A 13,917-nucleotide genomic window follows, 5' to 3' on the forward strand; every position below is an offset into this window, starting at 1 on the left:
AAATTTCAAAAACACCAGCGAGTTAAGCTGGTCAGGTGGGACCCAGCGAGAGGGACTCAGTGATGAGGGAGGTTACTCACTAGGACCCACCAGGAGCACCCTCTTCCCAGCCCAACAAACAGAACATTGACCATCCAATGGGATGTGAGCTTTGACAATGATCATGCTCCCACCCTGAAGGTGGTGACCCATGTGGGGGGGAGGGGCTACAGTTCAAAGGGCACTGCCCCATGCTGGGGTACAGTTCAAAGGGCACTGCCCTGTGTGGGGCTACAGTTCAAAGGGCACGGCCCATGTTGGGGTACAGTTCAAAGGGCATGGCCCCATGTTGGGGTACAGTTCAAAGGGCACTGCCCTCTGTTGGGGTACAGTTCAAAGGGCACAGCCCCATGTTGGGGTACAGTTCAAAGGGCACTGTCCTGTGTTGGGGTACAGTTCAAAGGGCATGGCCCTGTGTTGGGGTACAGTTCAAAGGGCATGACCCCATGTTGGGGTACAGTTCAAAGGGCACGGCCCTGTGTTGGGGTACAGTTCAAAGGGCACTGCCCTGTGTTGGGGTACAGTTCAAAGGGCACTGATACTCAAATGTTTGAGGGATAGAATCAGTCTGACCTCTGAATGCTGTGTAAATCTCTGTGGTTCCTCAGGATATTGTACAGAGCAGATGTCTGCACAGTTTGGTGATGTGTGTGTGTAATAATGAAGTATTTGTACCTCTGTTTGGACAGCTCGTGCTGGGCTGATTCTCTGCTGAGTCCAGCAGTGTCCAGGAGATCACTCGGCTCCAGCCCCTGGGCAGCGCCTGTGGATGTTGCTTCTTGACCTTTGCTGCTGGGAGTTTGAACTTTGGCCTCAGGGGCCTGGGGTTGGAACAAAGCCAGGAGGACGTTCTTCACAGCCACAGTGAATGCTGGTCCTCCGAAAGCGAGTGTGTAGTAACCAGAGGCCGGGCCTGGGGCTGGGGCCGGGCCTGGGGCTGGGGCCGGGGCCGGGCCTGGGGCTGGGGCCGGGCCTGGGGCCGGGGCCGGGGCCGGGCCTGGGCCTGGGGCCGGGGCCGGGCTTGGGGCCTTGCTGAGATTGGTCACGCTGCAGGAACGTTGTAGAGCAGCAGAGTTTCCCTCTGGGTGGGCTGAGTCGCCCTCTCTCCGAGGATGGTCCTGCACACTGGGCCGCACCCCGTGGAAGCTGCAGGACCTGGGGCGGCCGCTGGCGGGGCCGGTGTTCCTTGGCTCGGTCGGGCTCCCAGAGAAACTTCTAGAGTCCGTCGCTGTGGAGCTCCTTCTGCGGGGCTCTGGGTGAACATCAGGACAGACCTGTCCGTCCTTATCTTCAGCACACTCGAGGCTGTTCAGCTGGAAGTCCTCCTCCATGGAGATGTAGGGTGCTAACATCTCCAGATCCAGCTCCATCGCCTCCTGCAAACACCAAACCACTCATTAGCCCCTCGGTCACTCAGAACAGCTCGACTGAGGTTTACAGATTCACGTGGATCGGGGGGGGGGGTGGGGCGAAGCTGTTCGCAGACAGAGCAAGAACGAGAGGGATGTGGATTTTAAAGTCAGGTTGGTGTTTGGAAAAGGTTTCTCACTCAGCGAGGGGTTAGGGTTTGGAACGCATTGCCTGGAAATGTGGTGGGGGCAGGTTCAATTGAACCCTTCAAGAGGGGCATTCGATAGCTATTTGGATGGCAATGGTGTGCGGGGATAATGGGGCAGAGAGCAGCCAGAGACACAACAGGCCGAATGGCCTCCTTTGGCACCGTAATTATTCCCAATGCCCCTATCTCTGGAACCACTGTCTCCCAGCCTCTGCCCCACTTAGCTCAGGCCTACACCACATCCCATGCTATCATCAAGGTTTTAACATCCAACCCCAGAAAACCACCCAACCCCCCGCCTGCTTCGGCTGATCGACTGCCGAAACCGTCATCCATGTGTCATCTCGAGCTGATTATTCCAATGCTCTCCTGGTTGATCAGCCAATCACATCCTCTGTAAGTTCGTACACATCCAAATACTCTCTGTATTCTAACAGCACCGTCCTCCTCACTGACTCTCACTGGCTCCCTGTTACCCAGCCATTTTCTCAAATTTGTTTCCAAATCCTTCCCTATCTCTGTCATCTCCTTCAGACCCACAACTGCCAGAAATCCTTTCACTCCCACCTCTCATGCCTCCCCTGATTTTGATCTCTCGCCACTGTCAGCCATGCTCTCAGCTCCCTCACCCTGTCCCAAAATGCCCCGTCTCCCTCTCACTCTCTATCCATCAGCTCTTTTAAGGAGCTCCTTAAAACTCACCTCTTTTGGTCAAACATTTGTTCACCTCTCCCAATACTCCCTTGTCAATCAGTGTCAAATCTGTTTTGATTTTGTTCTTATGAAGCACCTTGAGGTATTTTGCTAGGATAAAAGTACTTTGTGAGCACAGACTGTGACACAGCTTTCTCCTCAGGTCCCCTCCAGATTTATCTGTCACAGTCCCAGCTGTTTGGCACCATAACTTGGGATTCCTGTGCAACTGGAAATGTTCTCTCTATATCCACGGACTGACAAACCTCGACTTTTAAAACAACCCAACAAAGTCTTTTCTAAATATCCTCATTTCTAAAATAAAAATAATAGAATCCCTACAGTGTGGAAGCAGGCCATTCGGCCCATTGATTCTACATCAAACCCAGCCCCCCCCCCCCCCACCCCCCCCCCACCACAAAAGAGGATCACACCCAGACCCAGGCCCCTACCCTATATTTCCCATGGCTAACCCCCCACCCCCAAGCCTGCACATCCCTGGACACTATGGGCAATTTCCCATGGCCAATCCACCCTGAACAGCACATCTTTGGACTGTGGGAGGAAACCCACGCAGACACGGGGAGAATGTGCAAACTCCACACAGATAGTCGCCCGAGGCTGGAATCGAACCTGGGTCCCTGCTGCTGTGAGGCAGCAGCGCTAACCACTGAGCCACCGTGTCGCCCACAAAATCTTTTTTTTAAGGTTGTCTTTTTGGTTAAATAGTAAAACATTTCACACAATGAATGAAAATTCATGCAAATGAAATAACTCAGCAAGAATTGTTGTTAAACAAGGAGCAGACTGCTGCAGGCTGGAGAACTCTAACATAAAAGAAAATGCCAAAATAAAAAGGCCAAACAATTTAATATTTCCTGAAAACTCTCAGTGCTGAGACAATCCCAGTCAATGATGGGTTTTTGCCCCATCTTCAATGTTTCTTGGAACCATCTTCCGCAAATGCACAATTTAAGTGAAATCCGTGAATCATTTCAAAACCGAGACTGATAGACCTTTGTGTTCCCCACTCTGTTAACAAAGTAAATGGTGAGAGTCAGCCCCTTCAGGATCTGGATCCCAGTGAGAGTCAGCCCCTTCAGGATCTGTATCCCAGTGAGAGTCAGCACCTTCAGGATCTGTATCCCAGTGAGAGTCAGCCCCTTCAGGAACTGTATCCCAGTGAGAGTCAGCCCCTTCAGGATCTGTATCCCAGTGAGAGTCAGCCCCTTCAGGATCTGTATCCCAGTGAGAGTCAGCCCCTTCAGGAACTGTATCCCAGTGAGAATCAGCATCTTCAGGAACTGTATCCCAGTGAGAGTCAGCTCCTTCGGGAACTGTATCCCAGTGAGAATCAGCATCTTCAGGAACTGTATCCCAGTGAGAGTCAGCTCCTTCAGGAACTGTATCCCAGTGAGAATCAGCATCTTCAGGAACTGTATCCCAGTGAGAGTCAGCTCCTTCGGGAACTGTATCCCAGTGAGAGACAGCCCCATCAGGAACTGTATCCCAGTGAGAGTCATCTCCTTCAGGAACTGTATCCCAGTGAGAGACAACCCCTTCAGGAACTGTATCCCAGTGAGAGACAGCCCCTTCAGGAACTGTATCCCAGTGAGAGACAACCCCTTCAGGAACTGTATCCCAGTGAGAGTCAGCCCCTTCAGGAACTGTATCCCAGTGAGAGACAACCCCTTCAGGAACTGTATCCCAGTGAGAGACAGCCCCTTCAGGAACTGTATCCCAGTGAGAGACAACCCCTTCAGGAACTGTATCCCAGTGAGAGACAGCCCCATCAGGATCTGTATCCCAGTGAGAATCAGCATCTTCAGGAACTGTATCCCAGTGAGAGTCAGCAGCTTCAGGAACTGTATCCCAGTGAGAGTCATCTCCTTCGGGAACTGTATCCCAGTGAGAGTCAGCACCTTCGGGAACTGTATCCCAGTGAGAGTCAGCACCTTCAGGAGCTGGATCCCAGTGAGAGTCAGCACCTTCGGGAACTGTATCCCAGTGAGAGTCAGCACCTTCGGGAACTGTATCCCAGTGAGAGTCAGCACCTTCAGGAACTGTATCCCAGTGAGAGTCATCTCCTTCAGGAACTGTATCCCAGTGAGAATCAGCACCTTCGGGAACTGTATCCCAGTGAGAGTCATCTCCTTCGGGAACTGTATCCCAGTGAGAGTCATCTCCTTCGGGAACTGTATCCCAGTGAGAGTCAGCACCTTCGGGAACTGTATCCCAGTGAGAGTCATCTCCTTCGGGAACTGTACCCCAGTGAGAGTCAGCACCTTCGGGAACTGTATCCCAGTGAGAGTCATCCCCTTCGGGAACTGTATCCCAGTGAGAGTCAGCTCCTTCGGGAACTGTATCCCAGTGAGAGTCATCTCCTTCGGGAACTGTACCCCAGTGAGAGTCAGCACCTTCGGGAACTGTATCCCAGTGAGAGTCATCTCCTTCGGGAACTGTATCCGAGTGAGAGTCAGCTCCTTCGGGAACTGTATCCCAGTGAGAGTCATCTCCTTCGGGAACTGTACCCCAGTGAGAGTCATCTCCTTCGGGAACTGTATCCCAGTGAGAGTCAGCACCTTCGGGAACTGTATCCCAGTGAGAGTCATCTCCTTCGGGAACTGTACCCCAGTGAGAGTCAGCACCTTCGGGAACTGTATCCCAGTGAGAGTCAGCACCTTCGGGAACTGTATCCCAGTGAGAGTCAGCACCTTCGGGAACTGTATCCCAGTGAGAGTCATCTCCTTCAGGAACTGTATCCCAGTGAGAGACAGCCCCTTCAGGAACTGTATCCCAGTGAGAGTCAGCACCTTCGGGAACTGTATCCCAGTGAGAGTCAGCACCTTCGGGAACTGTATCCCAGTGAGAGTCAGCACCTTCGGGAACTGTATCCCAGTGAGAGACAGCCCCTTCAGGAACTGTATCCCAGTGAGAGACAGCCCCTTCAGGAACTGTATCCCAGTGAGAGTCAGCCCCTTCAGGAACTGTATCCCAGTGAGAGTCAGCCCCTTCAGGATCTGTATCCCAGTGAGAGTCAGCACCTTCAGGATCTGTATCCCAGTGAGAGTCAGCCCCTTCAGGATCTGTATCCCAGTGAGAGACAGCCCCTTCAGGATCTGTATCCCAGTGAGAGTCAGCACCTTCGGAAACTGTATCCCAGTGAGAGACAGCCCCTTCAGGATCTGTATCCCAGTGAGAGTCAGCCCCTTCAGGATCTGTATCCCAGTGAGAATCAGCACCTTCAGGAACTGTATCCCAGTGAGAATCAGCCCCTTCAGGAACTGTATCCCATTGAGAGTCAGCCCCTTCAGGATCTGTATCCCAGTGAGCGACAGCCCCTTCAGGATCTGTATCCCAGTGAGAGACAGCCCCTTCAGGATCTGTATCCCAGTGAGAATCAGCACCTTCAGGAACTGTATCCCAGTGAGAGTCAGCTCCTTCGGGAACTGTATCCCAGTGAGAGTCATCTCCTTCGGGAACTGTATCCCAGTGAGAGTCATCTCCTTCGGGAACTGTATCCCAGTGAGAGACAGCTCCTTCAGGAACTGTATCCCAGTGAGAGTCAGCCCCTTCAGGAACTGTATCCCAGTGAGAGTCATCTCCTTCGGGAACTGTATCCCAGTGAGAGTCAGCAGCTTCAGGAACTGTATCCCAGTGAGAGACAGCCCCTTCAGGAACTGTATCCCAGTGAGAGTCAGCCCCTTCAGGAACTGTATCCCAGTGAGAGACAGCCCCTTCGGGAACTGTATCCCAGTGAGAGACAGCTCCTTCGGGAACTGTATCCCAGTGAGAGTCAGCCCCTTCAGGAACTGTATCCCAGTGAGAGTCATCTCCTTCAGGAACTGTATCCCAGTGAGAGTCAGCACCTTCAGGAGCTGGATCCCAGTGAGAGTCATCTCCTTCGGGAACTGTATCCCAGTGAGAGTCAGACCCTTCAGGAACTGTATCCCAGTGAGAGTCATCTCCTTCGGGAACTGTATCCCAGTGAGAGTCAGCACCTTCAGGAGCTGGATCCCAGTGAGAGTCATCTCCTTCGGGAACTGTATCCCAGTGAGAGTCAGCCCCTTCAGGAACTGTATCCCAGTGAGAGTCATCTCCTTCAGGAACTGTATCCCAGTGAGAGTCAGCCCCTTCAGGAACTGTATCCCAGTGAGAGTCATCTCCTTCGGGAACTGTATCCCAGTGAGAGTCAGCAGCTTCAGGAACTGTATCCCAGTGAGAGTCATCTCCTTCGGGAACTGTATCCCAGTGAGAGTCAGCACCTTCAGGAACTGTATCCCAGTGAGAGTCAGCACCTTCAGGAACTGTATCCCAGTGAGAGTCAGCACCTTCAGGAACTGTATCCCAGTGAGAGTCAGTCCCTTCAGGATCTGTATCCCAGTGAGAGTCAGCCCCTTCAGGATCTGTATCCCAGTGAGAATCAGCATCTTCAGGAACTGTATCCCAGTGAGAGTCAGCCCCTTCAGGATCTGTATCCCAGTGAGAATCAGCATCTTCGGGAACTGTATCCCAGTGAGAGTCAGCACCTTCAGGAACTGTATCCCAGTGAGAGTCAGCCCCTTCAGGAACTGTATCCCAGTGAGAGTCATCTCCTTCGGGAACTGTATCCCAGTGAGAGTCAGCACCTTCAGGAACTGTATCCCAGTGAGAGTCATCTCCTTCGGGAACTGTATCCCAGTAATAGTCAGCACCTTCAGGAACTGTATCCCAGTGAGAGTCATCTCCTTCGGGAACTGTATCCCAGTGAGAGTCAGCTCCTTCAGGAACTGTATCCCAGTGAGAGTCAGCCCCTTCAGGATCTGTATCCCAGTGAGAATCAGCATCTTCAGGAACTGTATCCCAGTGAGAGTCATCTCCTTCAGGAACTGTATCCCAGTGAGAGTCAGTACCTTCAGGAACTGTATCCCAGTGAGAATCAGCATCTTCAGGAACTGTATCCCAGTGAGAGTCAGCCCCTTCAGGATCTGTATCCCAGTGAGAATCAGCATCTTCAGGAACTGTATCCCAGTGAGAGTCAGCTCCTTCAGGAACTGTATCCCAGTGAGAGTCAGCATCTTCAGGAACTGTATCCCAGTGAGAGTCATCTCCTTCGGGAACTGTATCCCAGTGAGAGTCAGCCCCTTCAGGAACTGTATCCCAGTGAGAGACAGCTCCTTCGGGAACTGTATCCCAGTGAGAGTCAGCTCCTTCGGGATCTGTATCCCAGTGAGAGTCAGCTCCTTCAGGAACTGTGTCCCAGTGAGAGTCAGTCCCTTCAGGAATTGTATCCCAGTATTTGAAGGAACCGTATCCTGGCCTGAAGCTGCCTTGTTTGGTTCAGTGTCACTAACAGGATCAGGGATCCTCTCCTGTCCTCCAGCACTGAGTGTTCCCAAGGCCCTGCCTGCAGCAGTACTGTGTACATTCAGAGATATGGGTTTGAGAGGAATATATCACAGAAAGCTGACTGACCTGGGTTGTTTTGGCTTGCAGAGCTTTGGTATCGGCTGCGAGCAGATTTTTCTCAGACTCCTCGATGTTCTGTAAAAGGGAAACAATGAAACTTTAAAAACCCAGAGGCAAATTTCCCTGCATTCTTGTCAGTCACCAAATAGCCCCATCCTCACTCAGTGCACGTCTTTGCCCCAGCACTATCCCCAGACCAGCATCCTCACAGTCTCCCCTGGGTAAACTATGTCGCACATTAATAATCTCACTCTTCCCATGTATCCAGTGAAATCTGTCCCGCAGTGAGTCAGCCCCTTCAGGATCTGTATCCCAGTGAGAGACAGCCCCTTCAGGAACTATATCCCAGTGAGAGACAGCCCCTTCAGGAACGTTTTCCCAGAGAGAGTCAGCACCTTCAGGAACTGTATCCCAGAGAGTCAGCTCCTTCAGGAACGTTTTCCCAGAGAGAGTCAGCCCCTTCAGGAACTGTATCCCAGTGAGGGTCAGCCCCTTCAGGAACGTTTTCCCAGAGAGAGTCAGCACCTTCAGGAACTGTATCCCAGAGAGAGTCAGCTCCTTCAGGAACGTTTTCCCAGTGAGAGTCAGTCCCTTCAGGAACTGTATCCCAGTGAGAGTCAGCCCCTTCAGGAACGTTTTCCCAGAGAGAGTCAGCACCTTCAGGAACTGTATCCCAGTGAGAGTCAGCCCCTTCAGGAACTGTATCCCAGTGAGTGTCAGCCCCTTCAGGAACGTTTTCCCATGGAGAGTCAGCTCCTTCAGGGATTTGGTGGAAATCTGGAAGACTGTAGCTGGCTGGTGTATGAGGTGTAACATTCACTCAACCATTGCAGGGCAGTCTGATGTGGAAGGGTACATTATTCCTGTCATAGTCTCATCCCCCTCTTGCCCTCGGACCCATACTCACCACGCCGGCTGTCTCCGAGCTGCCCCGTTTGGGCACTGCAGCCCCTGGTGTGTCTGGGTCCTCTCTTATTCTCCCCGGCTGCTTGCTGAGTGGTTTGGAGTCCATGCTGGAGCTCATCTCCGGACCATTAAAGATTGGGGACAGAAGTTTACAGAGAGCGGGGCTGCAGAATTCCTCCGGGGACAGGGGGGCCTGGTCATCATCTGGGAGCCTTCTGGTGAAGTGAAACGCTTTCGTATCCCTTTGACCTGGATGTACAAAAGGGAGTGTGATCAGTGGAACAGAAAGCTCTGAGGTGGAGGGAGGTGGGGGGGGGGGCTCACTGGGACGTTTGGGGGCTCATATCCCAGTTTAGAATCCTGCACCCACCTTGGAGTGTCACAGGTGCCATGTTCCAAATTAACCAATGGGGCTTCAGCCACCCTCTGGTTGTGATGCCAACGTGTGAAGAACATGCCAAGGCCAAAGGGATCCCTTTGCTGTCTGTGGGATCTTGCTGTGCAAACATCTGGCTGCCAGACTCTCTGTGCTACAACAGTGAGGTACATTTCAAAACTCACCTCGATTGTCCTGAGATGGTCCATGAGTTGAAACCCATGATGAGGAAGTGAAGCTCGCTGTCATTGAGCTGAATCCCCACAGTCTGGAAACAGGCCATTTGGCCCATTGAGTCCATACCGACCCTCTGAAGTGCATCCCACTCGGACCCATTCCCCATACCCGGTCCCTGTAACCCCACGTTTCCCATGGCTAACCCACCTAACTTACACATCCCTGGAGACTATGGGGCAATTTCCCATGGCCAATCCACCAGAACCAGCACATCTTTGGTTGGACTGTGGGAGGAAACCCACACACAGACGCTGGGAGAATGTGCAAACTCCACACAGACAATCGCCCGAGGCTGGAATTGAACCCGGGTCCCTGGCACCGTGAGGCAGCAGTGCTGACCACTGAGCCACTGTGCCACCCATATGGATCACGGTGGGTTCGGCTGTAGCCTATCCATGGTGACCACTGACTCTGTTGTTGGTTGTGACTCTGTCCTGGGGGGGGGGGGTGTCAGCCTCCATCACTCTCTGGGGACAAGAGGAAAGTGATTCCCCTCATTCCCGTCTTCAACTGTAGAGCTCTCGGTGTGAAACTGTGCCCACCCCTCATTCACCTCTTGGCTGCTGGTGGTACCCAGTCTGACTGCAGTGTATCCTCCATTACAGCAGGGACCACACCTCCAACCCACACCTGCCTCAAACGGTTTGGGATGGGCTGAGGAAAGGTGCTACGTCAAGGCAATCTAAACATGGCCTGTGAATGAGGTGAGTTCGTTTTGGGTGGGGTGCTGGAGAGGGGAATGGGGGAGAAAGCAGGAGATTGGCACTGGATCGTGATGCTTGGTTGATGAGCTAGTAGAGGCATGATGGGCTGAATGGCATCCAGCTGTGCTGTCACACTTTTGAGAGACCCCCATGTTCCCAAGACCTTCAGGACCCCCACCTCTGTCTCTCCGGTGTTATGCCCTCCCTTTGTGAGCAGGACCACCCCTCCTGCCCCTCCCCAACCTCCTACCCATCCCCCCGCCCCTCGGGTACCTGCCGAGTCCAGGGAAACGACGCTATCTCCAGCAGCAGGGCCCAGCTCATCCGATTTCTTGGGATTCTCCTCCCACTGGCTCAGGAGGCGCTGGCCGTTCTCGGGATCGGTGTCGGGAGTCAGGAGCCTGGTCTGATCCAAGGAGAAGGTGACTGAGTCCTCCATCACGTTGCTGTGTAGGGGTCAGAGCAGAGAAGCCGTCAAACAGCTGCGACAGGACATCGCCCTGAGCGGGATCAAACTGGATTCAGGAGGAGCTCAAACCCGAGACACAATCTACCGGCCGCTCCAAACAATACCAGGCATCAGCAAGAGGAAACCCATCTCTCCTGATCGGGATTGGGAGATATCAGCAGCTCCTCACTTCAAACACATTCGCTTTCCTGCTCACCCTTCAAACACCTCTCCCTGAGCACATTCCACACTCCGTGTTGAAATGGACCGAAATGAAGGAGTTACATTTTTGACAGCGTCTTGGATAAATTACGTTTGTCATCCCCTGAGTTTGGAAAATGTAAGGCTTGCTCCCAACGGAGAGATTACTGGTTACCATAAGGGAGTTTAGATTAGATTAGATTCGATTCCCTACAGTGTGGAAACAGGCCGTTCGGCACAACCAGTCCACACTGACCCTCCGAAGAGTAACGCACCCAGACCCATTTCCCTCTGAGTCGAATCTGGGTCCCTGGTGCTGGGAGGCAGCAGTGCTAACCACTGAGCCAGTGTACCGCCCTAGTTCCTCAAGTTGATTCTGAGAAACTATTGATGGGTCATCGAAGCCCCTTCCTCACCCCAAAGGGGGTAAATCTGGAACCCCTCCCACACCCAAAAAACCTGCTGAGTCTGGGGGTCAACTGGAAATTTCAAAACTGAGCCTGAGGGATGTTTGTTGAAGGAGGATATGACGGATTCAGGAGGCAAGGCAGATGCTTGGAACTGGTGCAGTGGGGAGGAATGTTTACCATCTGCCCCTGCACTTCCGATCCAACCTCCTTCGGGAAGCTTATTCCTTCCGGAAATCCCCCCCCCCCCTCCCCGCTCCAACATTCCCAACCACAGGACATTGGTTAGGCCACTGTTGGAATATTGCATGCAATTCTGGTCTCCTTCCTATCGGAAAGATGTTGTCAGAAAAGATTTACGAGGATGTTGCCAGGGTTGGAGGATCTGAGCTACAGGGAGAGGCTGAACAGGCTGGGGCTGTTTTCCCTGGAGTGTCAGAGGCTGAGGGGTGACCTTATAGAGGTTTATAAAATCATGAGGGACATGGATAGGGTAAATAGGCAAAGCCTTTTCCCTGGGGGTGGGATGTGTGTGTGTGAGTGATGGGGTGGGGGGTGTGTGTGAGGGACGGGGTGGGGTGTGTGTGAGGGACGGGGTGGGGTGTGTGTGAGGGACGGGGTGGGGGGTGTGTGTGAGGGACGGGGTGGGGTGTGTGTGAGGGACGGGGTGGGAGGGATGTGTGTGAGGGACGGGGTGGGGGGTGTGTGTGAGGGACGGGGTGGGTGATGTGTGTGAGGGACGGGGTGGGGGGTGTGTGTGAGGGACGGGGTGGGAGGGATGTGTGTGAGGGACGGGGTGGGGGGTGTGTGTGAGGGACGGGGTGGGTGATGTGTGTGAGGGACGGGGTGGGGGGTGTGTGTGAGGGACGGGGTGGGAGGGATGTGTGTGAGGGACAGGGTGGGGGGTGTGTGTGAGGGACAGGGTGGGTGATGTGTGTGAGGGACGGGGTGGGGGGTGTGTGTGAGGGACGGGGTGGGGGGTGTGTGTGAGGGACGGGGTGGGGGGTGTGTGTGAGGGACGGGGTGGGGGGTGTGTGTGAAGGACGGGGTGGGGGGTGTGTGTGAGGGACGGGGTGGGGGGTGTGTGTGAGGGACGGGGTGGGGGGTGTGTGTGAAGGACGGGGTGGGGGGTGTGTGTGAGGGACGGGGTGGGAGGGATGTGTGTGAGGGACGGGGTGGGGGGTGTGTGTGAGGGACGGGGTGGGTGATGTGTGTGAGGGACGGGGTGGGGGGTGTGTGTGAGGGACGGGGTGGGGGGTGTGTGTGAGGGACGGGGTGGGGGGTGTGTGTGAGGGACGGGGTGGGGGGTGTGTGTGAGGGACGGGGTGGGGGGTGTGTGTGAAGGACGGGGTGGGGGGTGTGTGTGAGGGACGGGGTGGGGGGTGTGTGTGAGGGACGGGGTGGGGGGTGTGTGTGAAGGACGGGGTGGGGGGTGTGTGTGAGGGACGGGGTGGGGGGTGTGTGTGAGGGACGGGATGGGGGGTGTGTGTGAGGGACGGGGTGGGGGGTGTGTGTGAGGGACGGGGTGGGGGGTGTGTGTGAGGGACGGGGTGGGGGGTGATTGTTCCCAGTTTGCGATCTCTCGGGGGTGAGGACTGGAGACAGGTCCCGAGAGCTTCCCTTCCCACACGAGTAAGGGCCTGCATTTATATAGCGCCCTGGATTCAGTCAGAGTGTTACACAAACAACCTGGTACCAAGTCACAACGGGGAGGAGTGCAGGGATCTCGGAACGAGGGGGTAACAGAGAGAGAGAGAGAGAGAGAGAGGGAGAGAAGGGAAGGGGTGAGGCCAGGGAGGGGGAGGACACGAGCGGGAGAATGTTCACATGGAATCTTTCAGGGTCTCACGTTGGCCAACGGTAGCCATTTCTCTGGTTCCCTCTGGGAGCCCGAGCCACTCGAGGGGAGGTGGTTAATCACTCACCTGAGCACGGAGTTGATGCAGATGATCGACTGAGGCTGGTTACTCTTGCTGCTGGAGATGGTGCTCGCCTGGGTCCGCAACCAAACATATCCCCCAGTCCGCGCCAGGAAACGGTACTGGGGAGAAATCACCTGCCCCTTACTCAGCACTGCACGGGGAGACAGGGGAGAGACGGAGAGGGGGGTGGGGGGAGAGGGGGAACGGGGAGAGGGGAAGGGGGGGCGGAGATGGATAGTGGGGGGTGTGGGGTGTACAGGAGAGAGGGATAGGGGGAGAGGGAGAGGGGGACAGGGGTAACAGTTGGAGATAGAGGAGGGGGAGAGGGAGAGTGAGGTGGGAGGAGAGGTGGAGTGGGGTGAGGGGGTGGGGGGAGAGGTGGGAAGAGAGATTGGGGTGAAAGGGCATGGGGTGTGGAGTTGGGGGAGGACGGAGGATGTGGTTACTCTGCTGAAAGAACATTAACAAACAGCCAGTGACAGAGTCATTGCATGAGGGTGAGTCAGACAGGAGGGAAGGTCACATTACTGAATCACTCATCACCCTCCCCACTGTCCCCCATCACACACTCCCAGGGACAGGGTCAGGACGGGTTTAGATACAGAGTAAAGCTCCCTCCTCACTGTCCCCTAACAAACACTCCCAGGGACAGGGACAGCACGGGGTTAGATACAGAGTAAAGCTTCCTCTACACTGTCCCCCATCAAACACTCCCAGGGACAGGGACAGCATGGGGTTAGATACAGAGTAAAGCTCCCTCTATACTGTCCCCTATCAAACACTCCCAGAGACAGGAACAGGACGGGGTTAGATACAGAGTACAGCTCCCTCTACACTGTCCCCCATCAAACACTCCCAGGACAGGGACAGCACGGGGTTATATACAGAGTAAAGCTCCCTCTACACTGTCCCCCATCAACACTCCCAGGGACAGGGACAGCACGGGGTTAGATACAGAGTAAAGCTCACTCTACACTG

The 13,917-nt window shown here is 54.4% G+C and overlaps 1 protein-coding gene across 5 annotated transcripts in view; it reads right to left on the reverse strand.

Annotated features, from left to right (window-relative positions):
- LOC122542736 (hypoxia-inducible factor 1-alpha-like) overlaps window positions 1-13,917 on the reverse strand; it is a 46,801-nt gene that overhangs the window by 14,747 nt on the left and 18,137 nt on the right. For 4 of the 5 annotated variants that reach the window (XM_087984058.1, XM_087984057.1, XM_087984060.1 and 1 more), the window contains 5 exons: window positions 12,943-13,090; window positions 10,235-10,407; window positions 8,646-8,893; window positions 7,745-7,813; window positions 715-1,415 (listed from right to left, as the gene is read on the reverse strand). In XM_087984058.1, coding sequence (XP_087840184.1) covers window positions 715-1,415; window positions 7,745-7,813; window positions 8,646-8,893; window positions 10,235-10,407; window positions 12,943-13,090 — 1,339 coding nt within the window. The remainder of the gene's footprint in view (window positions 1-714; window positions 1,416-7,744; window positions 7,814-8,645; window positions 8,894-10,234; window positions 10,408-12,942; window positions 13,091-13,917) is intronic. The other variant, XM_087984059.1, reaches the window with a different exon arrangement.

Source organism: Chiloscyllium plagiosum, unplaced genomic scaffold (genome assembly GCF_037043375.1).
Source record: "Chiloscyllium plagiosum isolate Xiang-an unplaced genomic scaffold, Cpla_swu_hap1 HiC_scaffold_47, whole genome shotgun sequence".
NCBI lineage: Eukaryota > Metazoa > Chordata > Chondrichthyes > Orectolobiformes > Hemiscylliidae > Chiloscyllium > Chiloscyllium plagiosum.